Genomic DNA, 25,876 nt, shown 5'->3' with positions numbered 1-25,876 from the left:
ATTTCAACTTGTTGCGCAGCTGCAGTTGGAGCCTCCAGCAGGTGTATTCACTGTGGCTTCACTTGGGTGCAGCAAGATGGCAGGTCAGTGTGGGTGTTCCCTTATCCACACCAATCTGTCTTTACCCATCTGCACTGCTCTATCTTCCCATGTACATGCCACTCTCTACCCCCATGCACGTCGCTATCCCCCCAAACTCTGCCACTCTGTTTCCCCCTATCTGCACTACTGTTTTCCACCCATATGCATTACTTTGTTCCTCCACTCTATTCGCACCACTGTTTTTCACCCATCTGCATCACTTTGGCTACCCCCCCCCTATCTGTACTGCTTAATCTTCCCTCCTCTACATGCCTTGTGGTCTCACCTATCCACGCTGCTCTGTCTCCTCCCCCATCCAAACCACTTTTATCCCATCTGCACAGCTCTATTTTCTGCTTAGACCTCAGTTGCATAAACTGCATGTGTGTATTCCAATGAGCACACAATTCTGTGAATTAGCAGCTCCACCATTTTGTGAGTGACAGCAATCTCATTCTGTGAGAGTGCTGAATCTGCAGTTAACCACATGGTATGATGGCATACCATATCTGTATTGCGCAAGGAACACGTCCATGAAGGCGTCAGCCTTAATGATCGTAATTTCATTGTTTTCTTTAGTTTGAGTGGCACAAATTCAGTAGGTTTTGTGAAATTTCAGATCATGTCTAAGAAGCCTTAATGGGACATGTAAAACCGTAAAGTTTTTTGTCTATGGAATATATACTGGGTCTGGAGGGCAGGGGGGAGTAGGCAGAAGATATGCCTAGGGTGCTGAGAAACCTTGCACCGGCCATGGGTGCTGCAGTGTGACATTCTCCTGCAGCACTTGGCTCCTGTCATAGAGGAGGAGCCGACACTGCTGGCACTAGCCTATGGGGGCAGCCCAGCATCACGCCCTCCGAAGGGATTTCCAATGAGGCCACATCCCCTTTATGTTAGGCCACTCACCCTTTTCAGACGCAGAGCCGCTCAAGGGGGATATGGAGTGGGCACTTTGTGTCACCAGACCTGGTGACACCTCTGAGATAAAGTGAAGTTGCTCATACAACCAATCAGCTTCTGTAATTTTTTAGACTGTGCTATATAAATGATAGCTAGAAGCTGAATGGTTGCTATGGGTAGCTTCTCCATTTTAGCTGTCTTGAATGTTTGATACAGTGAGTAAAATAAAAATTCTCCACCATTCATAAAAATATTAGGCTACTTTCAGCGAAATGCTCATTGTTGGGGGCAGTGGAAGGCATAAGAGACAGCAAGGAGGATAGTAATAATACGCATGAGACGTGACAAAGAGGCTGGCAGAGAGCATGAGAGGGTGTGAGTGTGTATATATGTTAATGCAGTGGTTACCAAACTCGGTCCTCAGGACCCCACACAGGTCACGTTCTGTAGGTCACCCAACAGGTGCACAGATGTAGTCATTACTCAACGACACATTTTAAAAGATTCACAGGTGGTTGTAATTATTTCACTTTTGATTCTGTGAAGAGAACTAGAAAAGATGCACTGTGTGGGGTCCTGAGGACCAAGTTTGAGAACCTGGGTGGGATGTACTAAAGGAAAAATAAGGTAAAAACACTGATTTCGGGGTTTTTACCACATTTTCGGATGTACTAAGCCCCGGCCGCCCTATTTTCGATGCGGAGTGTAATTCCAGAAAAACCTTTCATTACCCAATAGAAGTCTATGGGTTTCTTACCGCATCATGCTCCCAGCTCATCGCCGCCACCCAGCACTGGCCCCCACTCACCTCAGTCTCCTGGTTGCTGGGCCGTGCGCCTCCTGGGTCATCCGCCTCTTTCTCCTAATCTTCTTCCAGGTACAGGGAGGAGGAGGAGCCCGGGACTTCCTGCACAGGTCACCAGCGGGAAGTTCCCGGGGCTCGGAGGGGACGGAGTCCCACAGAGTCCCCCTCACCTGGTGTTGGCTGCTTCGCAAAAGGCAGCTCTCATCGCAAGAGCTATCCTTTGCCATACTAATCGCATATGTTTGTACATATGCAATTAGTCATTTTGCGGTGACTGGCGGGATGTACACTGCAAGGTTAGTACATCCTGCCCCCTGTGTGTTAATGTTTTAGCCGGAGGAAGTCATATCAGCATACTTATACAGTAGCTGAAGACAAAACACTTTGGCAGTAGTGATTTGTTTTCTATATCCAGGATTCTGTGCTGGTACTGTGGGTATTCACTGCGGAAAACCAAGAGACACCATTTGCCATGTGCCAAAAGGACTCAAATGCTGTTTGAATGCAGATAACCTTTAAAAAAAAAAAAAAAAAAATACCTATTACATTGCATGTGTGAAACCTATTCATGTTAATAAAATCTTGTTAGTGTGTGTAATAACACACTGTATTGTGATTGCCATTATTTCCTTTGAGGTTTTTCTTTAAGTGAAGCTTCAGCATCCAGAGTGATTCCTGGGAAACTGTCCTGCTTGTTGTGTGGAATCCCTATATATTATATTGTTAAGTACAGTATACTAAGTTGCAGCGGTACATCATTATGCTTTGATGTAATATCCAGTGATATATAATGATTGATACCTCAGGCTCCTCTTGATCTAATTGAGTATATATTTGTATATATGATTTTATGATAGTGTGGCTTATTTATTGAAAATTGTATATCTTAAGAAAAAGTGTATCCATACATTATTATGGATATTAAAAGTCACCTTAAAGTTTAAGGACATGTATGAAAACAATCAATCTGTGTTTTTTAAATGTTCTTTGAATGCCTCCTGACCTGTAATATACTTATAATGTACAGTTTGGTAAACAGTATTCCATGTACTGTGCCATGAACCAACAAAACAATGTTTCACTCACAGCTTGTAATTTCATGCAGACTGCCCTTGAACTTAGTACATTGCGTACATCCTGACTTTTACACAGGAACCAATAACACTGTAATGCACTCACAAGCACGATGTACAGTAAGCCAGTAAAAAGCACATCTAGGTGCAACAATAAGCACACATATCACTCACACGTACTGGAGCCTGGACAATATTAGCTTTCAGTATGCAAGGTGGCACCGCGCATGCGTAATGTGTCTTGGTAGGACACAATTTTACTGTCATAATGGCCAGCAGCGCTGGTACAGGACTATGCATGAGGCATTGAAGCAGGATTCAGCCTCAGATCCTTATGGATGCTATGAGCTCCAGGGATTCCCATTGCATTTTTGCATTTGTAAGAAGCTCCTTTGTTTTTTTGCTGTCAAGTAGCAGGACACTGACCCCTGCAGCATGCTGACTCAGCAGCAGTCCCAGCGTACAGAGATCCCAGCTGCAGATTCGTCGGGTGAGTGCAGCTTGATACAGTATGTACTATGTAGTGATATAAATGATGTATAAAGCAGCCGGGCGCAGCATCGTAGCGATTACTAGCACTCGCTTTGCGTTTTGTTTGCATCTTGATTAGATGACAGCCGGTATCATTAGCAGGGGTGACGTCAGCAGCAGTCTTTGCTCGCCCTACTCAGCATCTGTCTGCATTAGGCTGTACTATAGTGGCTAATGGTTCTGCCATGTTTACGTGTTGCCCTATTATGTGACAGGGGGATGTTAGGGAAACTGGGCTGGAATTTCCCCTTTATGCGTCTGCCCGCCATAGTCGTTTTTTTTTGTGTAATGCAGGTTATATGTACTGTGCATATCGTATAGTATTCATTTCCTATTATCCCTAATATGTAATGCATGCACCATGCATGCATATTGAATTGAGTGGAATTGATCAGTTGGTAATATGCTGGCTTTAGTAGGATTGTACAATAGAAAATATTGGCAATATGATATGTATCTTGATTTATAGACATTGTGCATCTGTTACAGTATGTACCAACATCCATTTTTTTATGTATGTGGCATGTTTGTGTTATGCACAGGCCAGTGTTTAAGTCACCGTCACCAAAGCATATTGAAATGATGTTTACAACTTTAAAATAAAAAAGTAAATAATAAAAAATAGAGTTATCACAAACTCATAATTCAGATAATTATAATACCTAGCACTGACAAAAATGTTCACCCTTCTTGCTAGGGAAAAAGTGAATGAACCTTTTGTGTAATTATCAGTTCTGCATTCTATAGTGTGCAAGGTGACATTTCCTGTACAGGTTGTTCTAAACTGTGCGTGAGATCAGCTATGTGTCCATAATAACATGTCTTACACGTGTATAGAGTTTGGTGGGGTCCAGAGGGGTTAACACTAACCAATATCATATACTTATACTCTGTTATGTTGTTGTTCATGTATAAGCAGTACACTGTGCTATTACTCATGCTTGGAGTGGCTATGACTTGGTTTTGTAAAAGGTCGTGCAAATTACTGTATGACCAAGGGGAAAACACAAGCAAAAATCATAAGTTTCAAAAGATGTGGAATACGTTCTCCAGAGCTTTCAACTATATTACTTTATAGGTTTATAAATAAATGTTATATAATGCAAATGTATTTAGGGAGGGCAGCCATCAGACAGATTAAAGAGGCATTGCTCCATATTTAATTCTGATTTTTAATGTTAATCCTAGTTTACATCATTTATTATTATTAGATATAGGGTTTTTATTATGTATTCCATTAATAAATAAACAGGTTATGGTTATTATACCTGTGGTTGTGACTCTGGAGGCTTTACAGTAAAACAGGACATGGTGATATTGACGGGTCAACCCTCATCTAACAAGATATTTTGGCTAAAGTAATTTGCCTACAGAATTTGTAGTAACATTGATCACCATAAGCAATTTGTTACTAAAATGGGAGCAGTCAGGGTTTTCATTTCCAAGAACTGGATACCATATGTGGCCAATTCCTAAAAGGCATCTAGATCAATTTCCAAAATCAAATAAAGGGTGAACAATATAATGTACAATTAAGGAGCCAGTCAGTGAAATCTTGGAGCTTGCTGTATCTTTTAAGGATGATGTGCATTGACCCAGGGTTGTCTTAACAGCAGTGTGGGCCCTGGGCAAATCAATGCACTGGGCCCCTACCCACCCATTCACGGGAAAACAATGTAAATGTTCAATAAAATGAAACCCTCCTGCATGCCCATCAGGCCTCCCACACATGCAGAGAGACTCTGTCTGACTGGTCTGAAGCCAGCGGATGAAGTGAAACTGGGACTGAGGTGAGTACTTGCAGCTGTAGGGGGGCATGTTGGTGGGCCCCTACAAGCTTCGGGCCCTTGGGCAACTACCCAACAAGCCCAATGGAAGAGATGGCCCTGCATTGACCCCAATAGTAATAGGTAGCTGAAGTCAAGAAGACTTAATTGTAAGTGCAGTGCTGAGCTCAGAGGGACCAAATTGATGACAAAAATCCACGACAGCTTTCTGAGTATGGTGAATGTACACAATTCAAGATATATATATATACAGTGGCAAACCCAGGATTTTAAATGGGGGGTTTCCAAATAATTGGTTTCAGAACCAATGACAAAAAAGTGTAAACAAAATAAGCCTGCAACATACACATTATTGTTTACTTCAAGTGTTTTAAAATAAATAACATTAAAATTAGTTCTGCTGAGCAAAAATATACATCCGCGTGAGCGAAGCCGAAGGCAAACGCTTGAAAAAAAAATGCATTAACCAGGGCTGCCACCAGAAATGAAAGTATGTGGCTTTACCCCCGCCCCTTCCATAGACACCCCCAGCCCCCCTTACACAGAGAGCACAGCCACCATGTTCATTCCCAACCCAGCACCACCCCTACATAGACAGACACCACCCCCATACACAGACAGCACAGCCAGCATGTCCATTCCCACCCCAGCACCACCCCTACATAGACAGACAGCACAGCCAGCATGTCCATTCCCACCCCAGTACCACCCCTACATAGACAGACAGCACCCCATACACAGACAGCACAGCCAGCATGTCCATTCCCACCCCAGCACCACCCCTACATAGACAGACAGCACCCCCGACCCCCATACACAGACCGCACAGCCAGCATGTCCATTCCCACGCCAGCACCACCCCTACATAGACAGTCAGCACCCCCGACCCCCATACACAGACAGCACAGCTAGCATGTCCATTCCCACCCAGGACCACCCCTACATAGACAGGCAGCACCCCCATACACAGACAGCACAGCCAGCATGTCCATTCCCACCCCAGCACCACCCCTACATAGACAGACAGCACCCCCGACCCCCATACACAGACAGCACAGCCACCATGTCCATTCCCACCCCAGCACCACCCCTACATAGACAGACAGCACCCCCATACACAGACAGCACAGCCAGCATGTCCATTCCCACCCCAGCACCACCCCTACATAGACAGACAGCACCCCCATACACAGACAGCACAGCCACCATGTCCATTCCCACCCCAGCACCACCCCTACATAGACAGACAGCACCCCCATACACAGACAGCACAGCCACCATGTCCATTCCCACCCAGCACCACCCCTACATAGACAGACAGCACCCCCGACCCCCATACACAGACAGCACAGCCACCATGTCCATTCCCACCCCAGCACCACCCCTACATAGACAGACAGCACCCCATACACAGACAGCACAGCTACCATGTCCATTCCCACCCCAGCACCACCCCTACATAGACAGACAGCACCCCCATACATAGACAGCACAGCCACCATGTCCATTCCCATCCCAGCACCACCCCTACCTAGACAGACAGCACCCCATACACAGTCAGCACTACCACCATCATCTGCCTTGCCCCCCCCACTCTCCTTCCCTCCCTGCCTCCCCGCTATCATGCTGATGAATGACTTATACCGGCGCCCGTCCGTTCACCCCATACAGGCGTGAGTGCACAACTTTACCTTCGCCTGCACTTTGTAGCCACCTCGGAGGGCACAGAACAGTGAACACTCGCCGCTTATCCCATGTGACAGAGCAGCCTGAGAGGAGCTGCTGAGAGCAGCTCCCCCTACCTGCCAGCTGTGGCCAGCCTCTCACACTGTGTACGCCGGAGCTATGCAGCTACGCAGTGAGTGAGTGGCATAGGGCTATTTCACATTTGCCGGTTTTGGCTTGGGGGCAAAAAGCTGGCCGGTTTTTAGCCGGCAGTGAAATATAGTAATGAAGGGAATCAGCTGGGTCCTCCACGACACGGTCGCCGTGTTACAGCCGGGAATATCTACTGTTCAGGACGGCTGCCGTGCTGTGTCAGTGCCGTCCCTGCACACCAGTAGTATGAAGGAAACAATGTTTCCTTTCACACACACTGGCTTCTGCCGGCCAGGCTTGTGCAGCAGCAGTCGCTGCTGTGCATGCCCAATTGGTTTTTAAAAAAAAAACACATAAAAAGCGGCTCAAAGCCACTGCTTGTGAAAGGCACACAGTGCCTGAAAAAAGCCGGCCGGCTACCACCAGGTTCTTCCCGAGCCGGCCAAATCCGGCAATGTGAAACGCCATACTGTACCGCGGTGGCTGCGCTGCTCCGGCGGCGATGTACTGATCCAAAATATAAAACGTTAAAATAGTCAGCTGTAGTAAATCGGCAGCCAGGGGGGGTTTCTAGGTACTCGGAAACCCACTCTGCATGTGCGTGCAATATATTATAGTGACAACAATGTAGCTTCTTGCAACCTTGGGCTATAAATACTATAAATTTTACCTTTTTTTTACCATCAATTACTGAAATTTCATGATATATGTTGTTACTATCTGTACTCTAAATCTATTTGCTGTGACAGCACAGAGCTGCTTCTATATAATGATGGACACGAGAAGTGAATTACCAGTGCCCTGTGCCGTTTGCCTGTTTCTGCGGATTGTAATGCAGCACTGCTAGCTTTGGTGTGATTAAATGTTTACCAGGCAGGAACAACTCTCATTACACTTGCAGCATGCATACTCTGCTTGCTTACATATATCATATGTGTAGGTGACTTCTTCATGTCCTATGTACAGTTCTCCACAGGAATGTCAGTAATGTTTTTAAATAACATCTACTAAGTCTTCTTCTATATTTTTTGTGAGTTCCTTGTATCCCCTGTTAATAGTTCCCTTTTTTGTGTATCATCATTTTTAGGATAGAAATGCAGTGTTGTCTCCATTTGCAAGTACAGGATACTGCTAATTGAAGAGCATCTACAACCATGATTTATTTGTGGAAAAAAACAAGAAAAATCTCTCGTGAATGGCGCAAAACAAAAGCAGCCTATGCAATGATTCAAATATGTGAAACCTCACAAAATTTCAGTGCAAGAAATGAATAAACAAGAAAAAAGTATGTGACTCAAAAGAAAAGGGGCTAGTGCAAACAAATAGGAAATATTACGTTCCTTGAAAAGAAGAAGTGTCTGTAGTGGAAATCTGGAGAGTTCTTCTTTCTTTATCCTCCAGTATACACGTGATATCATAAAAACACAAAAAAATATATACGTGTAACACAATTTTTAATTAGATAAGGTGTATATACTTCTTTGTAGAAAAGATGATTCATTCAAATGGGTGCAGGCGTACCCCGACTCACACTCGATTGTGTCATTTCATATATGAAAAGGTTTCTTTAATTTCACCTCCGTGTTTAAAAAGCTAAATAACCCAAACCAGAGATAGAAAAGAGGAAAGATGGCGTACCCCACTCACTATAAGAGTGTAGGGTTGAAACACATCAAGGTATCTTTTAAAACCTCCACAAATGAGGAGCGTACCCCACTCACAGTAGATATAGATGGCTTCAAACGTATAAAGGTTTCTTTATCAATTTTCTTAGTGATTTATTCTCTGCATACTGCCATTTTCTCCATGAGGTATTAATCCCCCCAAAAAATTATATAATCCAGGTAAGTAAAAAATCTAATTTTATTACAACAGATCACCCATAGCATCAAGGAAATGACATCAGTCATTAACCACAGTTGGATTATATAATTTTTTGGGGGGATTAATACCTCATGGAGAAAATAGCAGTATGCAGAGAATAAATCACTAAGAAAAGTGATAAAGAAACCTTTATACGTTTGAAACCATCGATATCTACCGTGAGTGGGGTACGCTCCTCATTTGTGGAGGTTTTAAAAGATACCTTAATGTGTTTCAACCCTACACTCTTATAGTGAGTGGGGTACGCCATCTTTCCTCTTTTCTATCTCTGGTTTGGGTTATTTAGCTCTTTAAACACGAGGGTGAAATTAAAGAAACCTTTTGATATATGAAATGCCACAATCGAGTGTGAGTCGGGGTACGTCTGCACCCATTTGAATTAATCATCTTTTCTACAAAGAAGTATATACACCTTATCTAATTAAAAACTGTATTACACATATATGTTTTTTGTGTTTTTATGATATCACGTGTATACTGGAGGATAAAGAAAGAAGAACTCTCCAGATTTCCACTACGGACACTTCTTCTTTTCAAGGAACGTAATATTTCCTATTTGTTTGCACTAGCCCCTTTTCTTTTAAGTCACATACTTTTTTCAAGTTTATTCATGATTTATTTGTATTTCAATAGTACATTAAACAATGATATATTAGGATAGCCTACTTAGTACAAAAAATCTGACTACAAAGGATCTTTTTTTGCGTAAAGTGGCTTTGTTGTAGTTTTTATGTTACTAAAATATATGTAGTAATAATAAGTCATGATGCTCAATACTATACGAATTGCATACACTATATATTATGAGCCAGTCAGCCTGGCACCGGTATACAAAGCCTCCCCATTTACACATCTTGTCAGGACCTGTCACAGAGTCTATTTGTTATTGTATAATTTCACTCCATCATTCAGATTCATCATCGTTCATCGTTGCAGGCCCACGTCAGATTATCTTTCAGATATGAATGATTGAACGATTTTGATCGTTATCGTTCATATCTGACAACAAATCTGACCGTGTGTATGCACCATAACAGTGCCATGTTTTAAAGATTTGGCCAGAGGTTCCCAAACTCAAGGCACCCTTACGGTCCAGGTTTTAAGGATATCCATGGTTGAGCACAGATGGTTAGATCAAAAGACTGAAGTACTAATTAAGGCCCTCATTCAGAGCCGTACGCTCTGAGCAGAGCGCACGCTCTGAATGAGGGCCGGGCTCCATTTTCATGGAGCGTCCTCCTGGACGCTCGTATAGCTGTGGGTCACCACCCACAGGCTATACGAGCGTGCATTTTGATGGCCGCGATGGTCGTGACCATCGCGACCATCGAAATTGCGAGCCGGAGCCTGCGGTTGAGGTTTTCAACCGCAAGCTCCGGAGTGATTTTGGCTCTATCAGAGCCAAAATCACTCCCACTGACATCACTAGTGATGTCAGTGGGCCGGCTTCTGACGGGAGGCGTTCCCGTGGGAACGCCCCCGTCAGGGAGGCACGCCCACCAAAGGGGGCGTGCTGTCAATCAACATTGACAGCACGCCCTCTTTGATCGGACACAACGAGCGAAGGAAAGTCCTTCGCTCGTCGTGTCTGGCGCATGCGCACGACGGAGCTCCCTCCGTCGTGCGCATGCTCAGTGCAGACCATCGACCCACTTGCGAGCGGACAGCCGCTCGCGAGTGGGTCTGAATCAGGCCCTAAGTCACCGGCGCCCAAGTGTGGTTAGCCTTAAAACCTGGACCGAGTTTGGGAACCTCTGTGCAGTGGAAAATGTAGAACGTCCAGGGCTGCAGTAAGTGTCCATTATGTGATTTACTAATAAGATACATCTACCCATCTGGAAATGATGTTACAACGTTGACAAATTGAATCTTATTTTTGGAAGCTGCTCCTGAATGACCAATACATTTTATATTTAGCCTACTTGATGTGAAAGGGATACTGGCCGTATTCACATATGTAGTTCTACATTTCAGAAAGTTTAATTTCGTTTGTTGTCCGTGTTGCCTGCATTTCTTCCAAAACAATGCAGATCTGTACTGTAAATAATTAACAGAGATTCATTCTTCAAGTAAACAAAATAATTAGCATGTACCACCCTTTTGCAAGTTTCCAGATAGTACTGTCCCCTATGAAGTACATGGCACAGCACCTACCGGAGAGCCCCCTCCTTAGACATTACTTATCCATTAAGCCCTTGTTTTGCATGTTCTACATACTTCAAGTTCCTGTAACTATCAGTGGTCAAATAAAGGCCGTACATTACTAAGCTGAATAATATGCACAAAATAAATGGAGTGTTTATACTTCATGTAATATGTCCAACATGCTCCCTTTCACACACCCGCAGCAGGTTTTCATGTTAGCAGAGAAGTTCTTATCTAACGAAGCAGTAAGAGTTTGTGTTATGGGTTTGGAAACTCACTGTGTGCATTAGTTCATTCATACACAGGGGCACTGCTAGCGATGTTACAGCTACAGATTTATTTTACTTGTATGGATCCTATTAGACCGTGTCCTATTTTGTTTTTAAAGGAAAAAACTTTTTTTTTTTGGGGGGGGGGGGGGGGAGGGAAGTTTCAGTTGTCTGTAGTAAAGTAACAAAGTAATGATATTTGCCTTTAAACAAATCTGCAGAGGCAGGTCAAGATATCACGGAAAAGTACAGCATTAATGGTTGATAACTCTAAAGTTTTTTTTAGTTTAGTAGCCCTTGAAATTGCCTGGGAGGAGTCTGGCCATATCTAGAGAGCTTTGCCTGATTAAAAAGCAGATATTCCAGTGCCCTCCTGGAAATAAATAGTCTTCTATACAGTATGTGGATGTGTAGCTGTCGTTATTGATGCAAGTATATGTCCTCTGAAAGAGAAGAACTTAGGTAGATGGTAATTCTGCTATTGATTTTTATTCTCCATTACCTGGATTAATAGAATATAATTGAGGTTGACACTGTGTGAATTTATTAGACCCTACTTATAGTTAACTCTACAGTTAAGTAAATACATGTTTAAAAGTTAACTTTTTGAGTTGCCATAATGCCGGTCAGAAGGATCTGAGAGCATATAGTTGGATTTGAGATTCTTGGGGCTGATTTTAACACTATGCATGTTCAATGCTTTTTACTGATGGTACTCAATGGTACTGAGCACCGTAATCTTTTCTTTTCTAGAAACATGAAGTTCTTCACCATCATTGCTAGTGTATTAGAATTTTTTTTTCTAGAACTTGTATCACTAGACTTAAGCTGGGTAATCACCGACAAAGCAGACCACCAGCCGCCTCTCTGACCGAGCGGCTGATTTGGTAATCTATACACACTTACAAATTAGCCACTCGATATGTCTTCCCAGACATCACAACTGGACAGACACGATATGCCTAGTAGTCTGTACCCAGCATAAGTCCATTCCAGCTACTTTATAGATTAGGGAGACACTAACATGGCTCCTGGACATTCAGCAGTTTTTGTGAGTACCGATACTGTCTTTTCATAGTACCGATATCTTTTTCCATAGAGAATAAAAGCACTTAGGACCTCATTCAGAGTCGGTCGTTGCGGCCGCACGGTCGTACGCCACCGATGTTCGCTAAACTGCGCATGCGTAAAGTTCGCAATGCGCGTGCGCAAACTAGCTGCTACGATCAGAAATTTCTCTCTCCTTGAACACAGCCAGGTCGGTAGTTTGAGTGACAGAATGAGGCATTTGTGGGTGGTAACAGGGGAAGGTGCTTGAAAACAGGGGAGTGGAGATCCGAACGCAGGCGTGCCTAATTATGCGAACGGTGTTTTATGGGAGTGCAGAGTAGTGTCATGGCACACGTGACATGGGTGGTTTGTACACTGACCTGATCGTAGTGTTTAAGAGAGGGTATGGTCAACCTTAAGCTCTACGACCAGTTCCGATGGTTACCGATGGTCTCGATTAATCCTTATATGGCCGGAGATGACGTGTAATGCGTACAAGAAGGGGGCGTATTTTTTGTCTTACGGCCGCATCCTCCCCTTGGTCGGCCAGCTAACGATCCGATCTTAAGGACGCAACTTGCGAGTGCATCATTTGCATATCCGGCCCCTTTTCCCTTACGACCATGCGGCCGCTACGACCGACTCTGATTGAGGTCCTTAATTTCTAGCTGGTTATATATTTTTCTAATTGGCAAAGAAAAATTGACTTATTGTTATTGCAGTCCTAGGGGCTGATTCTTTGTTGCATTCATCTCTGCATGGACGCAAATGGTGAGTTTTTGCATATAGCACATGAGCAAATGCGAATTTATGCATTTGTGTATATGTCTGTCCTAGTCTGAGTCAGTCAGAACTTTACTGGAACTGTCTTTCCGTGAAATTGGGCATTTTGGGGCGGCAACTGGGCAGAGACAATGCAAGGGCATGGTGCCGCCCTGACTTGTGGGACATCACGGTTAGTGTTAGGTGTGTGTATTTAATGCTTGGTATGATTCTGAGTGGTGTTTACGGGGTAGGGATGCCTGTTTCAGACAAGTGCCTAGCATGGGGCTGGTGCAGGTGCTAATACTAGTGATGGTGATTCCGGCAGCTACTGTAAAATCAGTGGGTGACTCAGCTTTCCACTTGCAGGCACCAGGATCCTCACATTAGCTGCACAGAGTCTCACAATAGCATAATGTCGTAAATCTGGATTCCACGGCTGCCCTCTAAAGTCCCTTAGTGACACCTAGGATTAATACATACATTGTACTAATTTTTCAAAACTGGTAATCACGTCATTATGGCCCCACCCCCTGCTTTACAATGCTGGAAATCCTGGCATTGTATAGCAGGGGGCGGGGCCGCGATGACGTGCTCACGCCACCATTCCCCCGCACCGCCCACGATTGCCGCCACCACGCCCCCCTGCAGTGCCGACCCACTCTCGGAGGGTGCAGTCAGAAAGTCAGCAAGCCTGCCTTGCTTCTGAAGAACTGGGCAGACAGATGTAATAAGGTCTGATTTTGCAAAAGTGCACATTTTATTTGACGGTTTTGCTACAGGATTTAAAACTCCAGGTTTTTTTTTTATGTCAAAACCAGGTTGGTTAAAGCTTTAAACTTTTCTTTCATGTAGGCAACATGCTGACCACGAGCAACTTGCTGCCCACTGGACTAAGCAAGCAATGTCTGGTGTGTCAGGAATCCTAACATATTTTGTGGACACTGGATCCCATGCATCATATCTTCTGGGGTCAGGGTTAACTGAGGCTATTGAACCTCAAATTGAATGTTCAGTTATGGGTAGAATTATCCTTCAACTCTGAATGAGTTAACCCTTGTTTATATTTATCATTTCGCTGTAAGAAATGACTGCAAGTTACTACTAACAAATGTCAGAGTAGGCGTGGATCTCCAAGGGACTGTCTACACAATTTATATTCTTTTTTTGCTAAATCAATAGTGAAATGTAAATGAAGCTGGCCAAATTCTGCAGTATTGCATCTCATATTGGTAGTGATTCTAGTATTGTAGTGTGTGTGGCAACAAATGAATATGATGTCAGTCGTATAAAAATCAATAGAATCATTATTGGGCATGCTGTAATATGCTGTCAGAAAATTATCACTATTGACTTTTGTGTGTGGTCATCTTCCCATTGCCCTAACAACTAACATACTGCAGTAAAACTTGCTGCTCCATCTAAGAGATGAATTACCACATTCCGTTCACTTTGGCGACTCACTTGTATGACTCTATGATATGTTGACTCTGTCACTCTTCCCAGATCAGTCAGTTTTATCCGCTGGATATCTGAGATAGGAAACATCCACTTACCCATGCTGATGTGTCTGGATTATCAGAATACAGATGCACACACTGGGAATATACAGGTGTCTGTATCCTAACCATGTCAGGGGTGTATATTATATTTTATATTATTTAATATGCCATAGTAGGTTAATATAAAGTAACCAGGTATTTATTGGTGTTACTTTCTGAATGTACTGTGTTGTCAGAAAGTGTCACCTCTTCTGAAGGGTCCTTTTGAAAATACACTTGTCACATCATCTTAAACCTCTTGCACTTATCTCCAATCTGTGTCATGTAGAGGCGTTATTAGCACCCCAGACATTAGTGTCAGTCACTGTTACCACAAATCATAGTGCATGCGTGAGATTGTAGACCTGGGACACTTGTGTATTCAATGAAATTAATCTGATCCATATTCTGTAATATATATATCTCTGTTTCGACCTCTCATTGAGGTAAGGGACTTTAGAGTGTGACAGGTGCCTCAGGTAGATTATTCATTAACTAATTTCTCATTGAGGGCATTGTGCTGGGAGCTGGTCATGGTGTATACAGAATCTACATGGTACATTTCCACAGATTACAGTTTTTACTATTGGAAGAGAACATTTCTCAATCTAATTCACCAGTCTCAGGAACATTACAATATTTTATGGGAAAAGGTTCAGCTCTCCTAGTTAGTTTTAGGTTGAATAATTAACAATGGCTGTTATAGGCTCATTTAAATACAATTATTTTAGCATAAAACCTTATATAACCTGTTATTATTTTTTATTATTGTTGAAGCAGCATGTTATAACACATACCTCCCCGTATTTAGAAGTTTGGAATCGGGATGCATCATGATAGGTTCACACGCAAGATGGTGTTATTTTGTCCAAAAAAATCCCCAAACATTTTATTGTTGCACGCACTGGAGGAGTTTGCAGGGGAGTAACTCAAAGTGGGGACATAGAACTAGAGATCGCAGTAACCGGCTTACTGGTCAACTGTTGCTCAACGCTGTGTTATGTGTTGCTCTGTCAGACATTACTTATGCATGAGATAGATTTTGAGAAGTGCCAAGGTATTGCCAGGTGTCAAAAGATGTGGTCTCTGAGCACAACAGATACAGGGGTCTATGTACTAAGCAGTGATAAGTGACAGAGTGAAAAGTGATAAGTCTGTGATAAGTGCCAGCCAATCAGCTTCTAACTATCATCTCACAGGCTGTGTTTGAAAAATGACAGTTGGGAGCTGAGTTGCTGGCACCTTATTACTGCCTTATCACTTTTCACTCTGTCACTTATCACTGCTTAGTACATAGACCCCACAATTATTTAAGTCAGTGATATTCAATCATTGAAGAATGTTTACATGTTCATCATGACACTACTGACATTTTGTGTGATGACCCACCATAAACTACAGGGCACAACAATACTCTCACCCTGCTTGATGATATAGTACTGGTACTTGTGTTTGTTTCTTTAGGATTACATTCCTGGTACCAGATCCTCTGAATGTGAGTTAAGCCACACATCCACTAGGCAACAAGGGAAAGACAATATGATTACAAGATTGTAATCGTACTGTCGTTCCCCATCCCGTGTAGTGCCTACACTGAACGATTAGTCATTCAGTGTAGGCACCCTCCATCATCCCCGAACATGGCCAATCTGTCGTTATCAGCAGATTAACCGGCATGTTCGGGCGATGATTTATGTCGGAAACGACCAGCGGGAGAGCGCATCGCTGGTCGTTTCCGACATTATAGTGCACGATTTGTGCACAATTAATGAGCGATTGCACGATTACGATGTAAGCGTGCAATCGCACATTAATATCGCCTAGTGGGTGTGCGCCATTATAACGTCCAGAGTACTTTCAGGGGGGAAGGCTCAGGATGGGCAGCAGTTTGCGTTGTCAGCAGGGCCGGTTCTAGACCATGTGGATCTCAGGGTGAGAATTTCCTTTGGCGCCCCCTCACACACACGCTGCTCCATAGCCTCCCACCCACACGTACTGCATCATAGACTCACACACACACTGCTTCCATAACCTCACACACACTGCCCCCATAGCCTCAGACATACACTGCTCCCATAAGCTCACACACTGCTCCCATAGCCTCAGACACACACTGCTCCCATAGCCTCAGACACACACTGCTCCCATAGCCTCAGACACACACTGCTCCCATAACCTCACACACTGCTCCCATAGCCTCAGACACACTGCCCCCATAATCTCACATTCACTGCTCCCATAGCCTCAGACACACACTGCCCCCATAGCCTCACACACATTGCCCCCATAGCCTCACACACACACTGCCCCATAGTCTCACATTTACTGCTCCCATAGCCTCAGACACACACTGCCCCCATAGCCTCAGACACACACTGCCCCCCATAGCCTCACACACACTGCTCCCATAGCCTCACACACATTGCCCCCATAGCCTCACACACACACTGCCCCCATAGCCTCAGACACACACTGCTCCCATAGCCTCACACACACTTCTCCCATAACCTCACACACACTGCTCCCATAACCTCACACACACCGCTCCCATAACCTCACACACACTGCCCCCATAGCCTCACACACACACTGCCCCCATAGCCTCACACACACTGCTCCCATAGCCTCACACACACTGCCCCCATAGCCTCACACACTGCTCCCATAGCCTCACACACTGCTCCCATAGCCTCACACACTGCTCCCATAGCCTCACACACTGCTCCCATAGCATCAGACACTGCTCCCATAACCTCACACACACTGCTCCCATAGCCTCACACACATGCCCCCATAGCCACAGACACACACTGCCCCCATAGCCTCAGACATACACTGCTCCTATAACCTCACACACTGCCCCCATAACCTCAGACACACACTGCTACCATAGCCTCAGACACACACTGCTCCCATAGCCTCAGACACACACTGCTCCCATAACCTGAGACACACACTGCTTCCATAACCTCACACACTGCTCCCATAGCCTCAGACACACACTGCTCCCATAGCCTCAGACACAATGCTCCCATAGCCTCACACACACTGCTCCCATAGCCTCAGACACACACTGCCCCCATATCTTCACACACACTGCTCCCATAGCCTCAGACACACACTGCCCCCATAGCCTCACACACTGCTCCCATAGCCTCACACACACTGCTCCCATAGCCTCAGACACACACTGCCCCCATAGCCTCACACACAATGCTCCCATAGCCTCAGATACACACTGCCCCCATAGCCTCACACACAATGCTCCCATAACCATACACACTGCCCCCATAGCCTCACACACACTGCTCCCATAGCCTCACACACACTGCTCCCATAACCTCACACACACTGCCCCCATAGCCTCAGATATACACTGCTCCCATAACCTCACACACTGCCCCCATAGCCTCACACACACACTGCTCCCATAGCCATACACACTGCCCCCCATAGCCTCACACACACTGCTCCCATAACCTCACACACACACTGCCCCCATAACCTCGCACACACACTGCTCCTATAGCCTCAGACACACTGCCCCCATAGCCTCACACATATGCACTGCCCCCATAGCCTCAGATAAACACTGCCCCATAGCCTCACACATACGCACTACCCCCATAGCCTCAGATAAACACTGCCCCCATAGCCTCACACATAAGCACAGTGCTCCTATAGCACACAAAGTAGCCCAATAGACATACACACACACACACTGCCCCCATGGCTCACCCCTTCCTACACTACCCCTATAGCCTCACACAGACACACACTGCCCTCATAGCCCTCACTCACACATTGTATAGCGGGGGCAGGGCAGCGATGGTGCGGACATGCTGCCACGCATCCGCACCGCCCACAATTTACTCCACCACACCCCCTGCTGCGCCGACCGGGCTGCCATCTCCGGCAAAGTCAGAGGGGAAAGTTAGCAAGTATGGATTATTGTGCCTTATAACCAGTGCAGGGGTATTATACTGATGATTACTCATATCATTTGCTCTAATCAGCAGTGTTCCGGCTTAAAATACAAAAAAACCCAATGTGTTGACCATTTTTTGTGTGGCTTATTGGAGTGTTGAACATTTGAACCTGTCGACCTTTTGTACCTGTTGACATTTTGCACTGTCAACGTTTTGTATCTATCTACCTTTTGTCCCTGTTGACGTATTGCCTGTTGTCAATTTGTTGTCGACTTATACATTGTCGACCTTTTGTCTGTCAATCTCTTATACTACACCCCATTTAGTCAGCATGGGCAAATCAACAGGATCCTGTTAGTCCTTAATAAAAAGTTAAAGTGCAGATGTTTTGCAAAGTGTCCAACATTGTCTCTTGGGAGGCAGAGCAGTCAGGAATGGACAGATCTATGCTGGCAGGAGAGTGGTGACTATATCCTCTTATTACTGACTGAATGATTTATATTTTATATTAGTCAATCTTCTATGGCTGTAACAAAATCAATGCAATGTGTAACAGTGACCTTGATAGAAGAATAATATCAAAATACATTCATAGTTAAAAGGAAAAGTGGAGACGATCATAGGCACACATGGAAGTTGTTTTTCTCTGTGTTATTGTAGCATGCTGTGATCTGTCCCTGCGACTGAAGCTTCCAACACCTGCTGCAACTTAATACATGTTCCAGGCGGGAGTACAGAAGCTTTCAGGCAGCTGAAAATATCAAAATAACATGTTTGTGAGCTTGTCCCACGCATCACCAGCCATTTATATTCCCACTTTAGAATAGGATTCCATATTTCTCTTTTTCTGCAAAATTATGATCTCCTGTTTGTACAGTAATCTTCACTGGAAAAGAGAAAGAATCTGTTACGTTTTCTTAAAGAAAATGGAAAAAATGAAAACAAATACACAAAAGAGAAGTGTTTACTAATTGTGCCCACACCTCTGCCTGGAAACAGATAAAGGTTCATCTTTTAAAGAAGTTAAGCAAAAATGACTCTCCCATCCCAATGACATGCCGTTAGCATAGTATTCCCATCCACTGCACTGCTAGGGTCCCCTCATGAGATTGGACCTCCGCAAATATACCCTGGTTTGCAAAGTAGGTCGCAGGAGAGTGTTGTGTTGGGAATGCTTCCTGCAGCATCATTACTCTGCTTAATACTCACATCCGTATACTAGGGGAACATAGCAAAACAATTGGTAACATCGGGTAACATCGGACCCATAGGCACACTTGCACAAGCCCTGACCTTACTCAGAATTTGCTGACATCCACGCACGCTATCAGTGCTTTGGCTGCTTATGGCCACGCAGTGGATAATTTATGCACGCCCCTGCAACGGCGTTGCAACGCACTGGCACGCCTGCGATCGCACGACCACCCCCTATCAGCACCCACAAATGGCACTTCCTGTCAATCACTCTGCTCTGAGTCTGCGTAGCCTCTGCAATCGCAATTCTGTTTGCAATTGCTAGTTCACGCATGCACACTGCGATGCATACACATGCGCAGAATGCAACAATCGACTGACTGCTTACGTCTTTGCAACTGCGATCCGTTATGAATCAGGCCCATAATTACATTTTAAAGTCCCAGCTCAGTAAGTTTGGTTCTTAAAGCATAATTACAGTACACATAGGCGCGCACAGCATGTTACATTAGGGTGTACATCACCGGAAAAACATTTCTAGCTCTGCTTGTGGGGGTGTCTAGAACCAGTCAGGGTGCAAGTCTAGCATTACCGTAAAGTCATCCATTCACTTCAGTGGCGTAACTAGGGTATTTGGAGCCCAGGGCAAGATGAAAAACGGAGACCCCTGCCCGAAAAGTGAGTGTGGTCACGTGGCTAATGAAAAATGCAATGTCCCCATAAGCAGTGCCCCATGTAGTAGTGCCCCTTACACAGTGCCCCCAGTAGTGCACCCTTATTCAGTTCCCCCAGTAGTGCCTTTTATACAGTGCCTCTAGTAGTGCTCCCTCTTATGCAGTGCCCCCAGTGGTGCTCCCTCTTATGCAGTGCCCCCAGTGGTGCCCCTTATACACTGCCACCAGTAGTGCCCCCCTATGCAGTGCTCCCAGTAGTGGTCCCCCTTATGCAGTGCCCCTGATACAGTGCCCCCTTGCAGTAAACTGTGATTATGACAATTTGGGAAGAATTACGTGGCAGATACTGCATCTTTGTACATTCGCTTTGAAAACTTGGAAAAACTGAGCTGTACTGATAAGAGGAATACATCGTAGATAAGGGTTAATCCTTTACACATTGACAAAGTGTGACATCTCTATATGAAACAGCTGTTGATTTGGGAATGTAATTCTGTTGTCACCCTGTCATGGGGATTTAACTGCACAGGTGAAAAATAAATCATGATTGTTACTGTCAAAGTGGTATGTGCATTGCCAATATTGTATATACATTTATTTCATATGTCTGCCTTACATATATAATAAGACCAGGCCCGCCAAGAGCCGCGGCGGGCCCGGGTAAAAGGGGCTTGGCGTAATCGCGTGTGCTGGGCTGTTGTGATGTAGGAGGGGGGGAGCAGTGCTGGACCCGGGCCCCCATCGGGCTTCTCCAACAAAAGTAATTTGTACCCGCCCCCACCTCTCGGTGCCCCTGAATAAGACATAATACAAGTCAGAAAAATGCACTCTGCAGTTAGTGTCTTTCCATCTTTTAATGAGAGGGGTTTTTATTATCCTGGTGTGCTGGATGTACAGTAATACAATTGTAAGCCTGATTCTAAAATGTACATGTACCCGATGTTTTACATACATATCTGATGTTTAGGGGCCTTAGCCGCAACATGATTAACATGCTACAGCTTTTAGAGGTGGCGACCAGGACCATTGTACAAAACGGGGCCGTGTCACCCACGTTTTGTAGGCATGCCAAGCCCAGTGTTTGCAGACTTCCTAGACCTGGCAGAGGGGTTCCGACATCCAGGCTTAAGCTTCACTTACGCAGCCTGGCCAAGACGTGCACGCTCACCGCCGGATCTCTGGTCCCTGTGTAAGAGGGGCGCGGGGTGGGCTGATGTGCGTGCCTGCTGCTGTGCAGGTGTGGCGTGGCACTTACCTCTCGCACCCTGTGGCTCTCACCTTCAGGCCGCCAAAGTTACTCCTACCGACGGTCCTGGGACTCTGGTTCGACACAGCTGGTGATGGTCTACCCTGCAAGAGAAGTCAGACACGCTGAGTATCTGGAAGGGACCCTGGTGCAACAAGACTGACTGACAGACCTTACGGGGACTAGTGGATGGTCATGATCGGCACTTTTGGCCTCAGACTGGTTGCACCCACATACCAGGCACAAGGGTGCAACCCGAATGAAAATGCCCGAGAAGGGGAAAAGGGAGAGGGGATAACACACAACAATGATGCAACACACAAACACAGAATGCGCTCACCGGGTATACTCCTGTCCCCTTGACGGGCGAGTGGTCCTGATCACAACACCTGCAAAAGAGCACAGCAGCCTAGCGCCGCATGAGAACAATACCTGCGGCCTAGCGCTGAATGAGAACAATACCTGCGGCCTAGCGCCGAATGAGAACAATACCTGCGGCCTAGCGCCGAATGAGAACAATACCTGCGGCCTAGCGCCGAATGAGAACTATACCTGCGGCCTAGCGCCGAATGAGAACTATACCTGCGGCCTAGCGCCGAATAAGAACTATACCTGCGGCCTATTGCTGAATAAAAATAATACCTGCGACCTAGCACCGAATGAGAACAATACCTGCGGCATAGCGCCGAACAACAATAATACATGCGGCCTAGCGCCAAATGAGAACAATACCAGCGGCCTAGCGCCGAACAACAATAATACCTGTGGCCTAGCACTGAATGAAAACAATACCTGCGGCCTAGCGCTGAATGAGAATAATACGTGCGGCCTAGCGCCGAGCAAGAATAGTACCTGCGGCGTAACTAAGGGGTACAATGGCCTCGGCCTAACGCCACACGGTGGTGATACAGTGGGTGAACAATGAGGGCACAGTGGTCTAACAAAGGGGTACAATGGCTTCGGCCTAACGCCGCACGGTGGTGGTACAGTGAACAATGAGGGCACAGTGGCCTAACCTGATCCGCTGACCGCGTCCTGGACTCCCTCCAGCAACGATGCGTCTACTCCGGCAACTCCCAAACACCAACCCCTGCCGGGCTGCACGCGGGGGTTTAAATAACCTGCCGCATGGCCTTCTGGCCCGCCGCGTCACCTGGTGATGACGCGCCACACCATGTGGGTGCGCCCGGCTATGTGGGGTCCGGTCCCCGTTGGCGTCTTCATGGGGGAACAGGTGCCCTGCCCCTTCAGGTGGCTTTACCCAATAGAAGCCTATGGGCTTCTTTACGCGACTCTGCTGGCTGGGAGGGATCCGATCGGATCCCTCCCATGAGCCCCCGCAGCGCACGGACTTCTGCGCATGCGCAGATGGACTTCTGGGTGTTGAACCCGGAAGTCCCTCTGCCCGGCAGCATAGTAAAGGACAGCTCTTATCGAGAGAGCTGTCCTTTGTACATACTGCGGTAATTAACCGCGGTATGTACGTGAAGTCAGAGGGGATGTACCGCATCGAGATAGTGATGCTTAGTACATCACCCCCTCTATGTGGCCTAATGTGTATAAGGGGTACTACTGTGTGGCATAATGTGTATAAGGGGTACTACAGTGTGGCATAATGTGTATAAGGGGTACTACTGTGTGGCCTAATGTGTATAAGGGGTACTACTGTATGGCATAATGTGCATAAGGGGCTCTACTGTAAGCCGTAACATGTATAAAGGGGTTTTGGGTACTACTTTGTGATGTAATTTGAATAACAGACACTACTGTGCGGTGTATTGTGAATAATGGACACTAAAGTGTGGTGTAATGTGTACTGGTACTTTTGCGTGGCCGCATCCCATTGCGGTGAGGCCACTGCTCTTTCGCTACACACTATCCCTGTTTAAAATATAGGGGGGGGGCACCGATGCTCTTTCTGGCACAGGAGACCAAAATGTCTAGCTACGGCTGTAAGGTGCTGTACTGTGCTGATTATCACAATGGGATGAGCTGCAGACATTTAATGTATAGGTTCAGACAATAGTTCCTGATGAGCACCATGCGTTGTAAAGCAGAAGATAGCTGTACGGCTGATACCTGTATGATTCAGCAATTTCAGTGTGGGTAAACTCATTCAGCGTATACAGTAGCACACGGCTCTTAGGTTCAATTGCACCTATTATACACAGTGACCAGTATGTATAAGTTACAAAATAAAATATAAAACAAAGTACCTTATGGAACCGTACCCTACTGATCGTGTCTCAGAGCATACTCCTCCCTTGTGGCCGTTAATTCGTTACCTACACTATAGTGTGCACAATCTCCAGACCTTCAGTGTTCCACTATCAAATAGTGTGGAGTGCGGTAATAGTACCGCTGGAGATGGGCTATCCGGAGACTCCCCTCACCTGTCCCCTTACAGGACACACTGCCCAACCCCTGGTTGTGACAACTCCACTTGCGGAAGGAGGCGAGGGGGCGGCAGCTGCTGAGTGTGGTGAGCGAGGCACCATCCGCACCATCCTACTGGGCCTTCCCTTCTTTCTTTCAGCCTGCGGGGGGGGGGGGAGCGGGTACAGATTACCGGGGCCCGGGCTTCCTGAGGGGCCCGGCGGGGGCCCGGGTCCGGCGCTGCTCCCCCTCCCTCACAGCAGCCCAGCACACAGCGTGCGCTGAGCTGCAGTGGAGACTACTCGTGGCTGCTGAGCAGCAGCCACAGCAGTCTCCTATGCCTGTGGGGGGGAGCGATCACACTGATCGCGCCTCCCTGGCTTTGAGCAGGGCTGAGGGGGCCCAGAGCGCAAATCTTTTTTTTTTCTGGGAAGGGGGCGTGGCCACGCCTCCCACGATTAGGCCACGCCCCCTATTACCCGGGCCCGCCGCAGCTTTCAGCGGGCCTGCAGGTGTCTATTTACTAAGCTGTGTTAGGACATAAAGTGAACGGTGCTAAGGTACCAACCAATCAGCTCCTAACTGCCATGTCACAAGGCTGTGTTTGAAAAATGGCAGTTAGGGGCTGATTGGCTGGTACCTTATCACCGTTCACTTTATCTCATATACAGCTTAGGAAATAGACCCCTGTTCCTGCGCTGGCATGATTCTACAGTGATGCTACAGAGGCACTTGAAGCATTGTGGTGGGCAGTCTGTTCCACCCTAAGGGCAGGCTTGCCTACCCTCCCGATTTGGCCGGGAGCTGCTCCCGGCCACCCGGAAAGGCAGGCAAGCCACAGAGTAAATATAGAAACTCACACAGCAGGGGGGAGGGGTGACACGATTTGCGCTGAATCGCGTCATTGTGTCCCCGCCCCCAGCTTTACAACACCGTTTTTCCCGGCATTGTGAAGAGGGGGTGGGGCCACGATGACGTGACCGCGCGGTCACGCCCCAATACTTCATTATTGTCCGGCCACGCCCCCCACTGTAAGCAGACATTCAGCTCCCTCCCGGAAGGAGGGAGCTGAATGTGGTAAGTATGGCTCAGGGCTGTTCCGCTCTGTGCGGCGGCACCAGCTGCACCGCCCTAGTTACGACCCTGCATGTTAGATAATTTAAATTGAAACTGAATATAAGTTTCAACTTAGCAATTGATATACTGTAATGAGTAATGGTGGACAGATGCCTTAAATGTTTAAGGGGTTTATTTACTGTACAGTGATAGGAGACAGAGTGAAAAGTGATAAGGTGCCAGCCAATCAGCTCCTAACTGCCATCTCACAGGCTGTTTGAAAAATGACAGTTGGGAGCTGATTGGCTGGCACCTTATCACTTTTCACTCTCCTAGCATTGCTTAGTAAATAGACCCCTCAGTTTGAACAAATGAATGATTTGCTGAACATGGACACAAATCATTAGTTTTAAAATTAATATATCCATGACTATTGTTGCTATCACTTATTTATATCTTATGTTTTATCTGGAGAATGAAGTAACAGGAGCAGGGCCGGGTTAAGGTTTGTGTGGACCCCTACCAATAAAATTGTTATTATGACCAGAGAGTTTGCTCACAAGTCTGATGGTGGGTATACTATGCATGGGCAGAACGGGTCCAGCATCATACCCCTAAGCCGTTTGGGGGCAGGGAGGGGGGGGGGGGGCACTGGGCAGCATTCACAAAAATGGGGTGTGATGTCCCCTTTTTTTTGTAGTGCCCACATCTGCAACTTCCAATGGAGATTTATCGGCCTCGGCAGCACACAT

At 46.0% G+C, this 25,876-nt stretch overlaps 1 protein-coding gene across 3 annotated transcripts in view; it reads left to right on the top strand.

The window, feature by feature from the left end:
• Positions 1 to 3,077: 3,077 nt before the first annotated feature.
• Positions 3,078 to 25,876, top strand: part of TMEM255A (transmembrane protein 255A) — a 65,057-nt gene continuing 42,258 nt past the window's right edge. For 2 of the 3 annotated variants that reach the window (XM_088478201.1, XM_088478199.1), the window contains exon 1: positions 3,079 to 3,352. In XM_088478201.1, coding sequence (XP_088334327.1) covers positions 3,298 to 3,352 — 55 coding nt within the window. In that variant the 5' untranslated portion in view covers positions 3,079 to 3,297. Of the gene's footprint in view, positions 3,353 to 25,876 lie in introns of all 3 variants that reach the window. The other variant, XM_088478200.1, reaches the window with a different exon arrangement.

Source organism: Taudactylus pleione, unplaced genomic scaffold, assembly GCF_031769625.1.
Source record: "Taudactylus pleione unplaced genomic scaffold, aTauple2 ptg000211l, whole genome shotgun sequence".
Classification (NCBI taxonomy): domain Eukaryota; kingdom Metazoa; phylum Chordata; class Amphibia; order Anura; family Myobatrachidae; genus Taudactylus; species Taudactylus pleione.
This window is presented reverse-complemented; position numbering and strand designations above follow the sequence as displayed.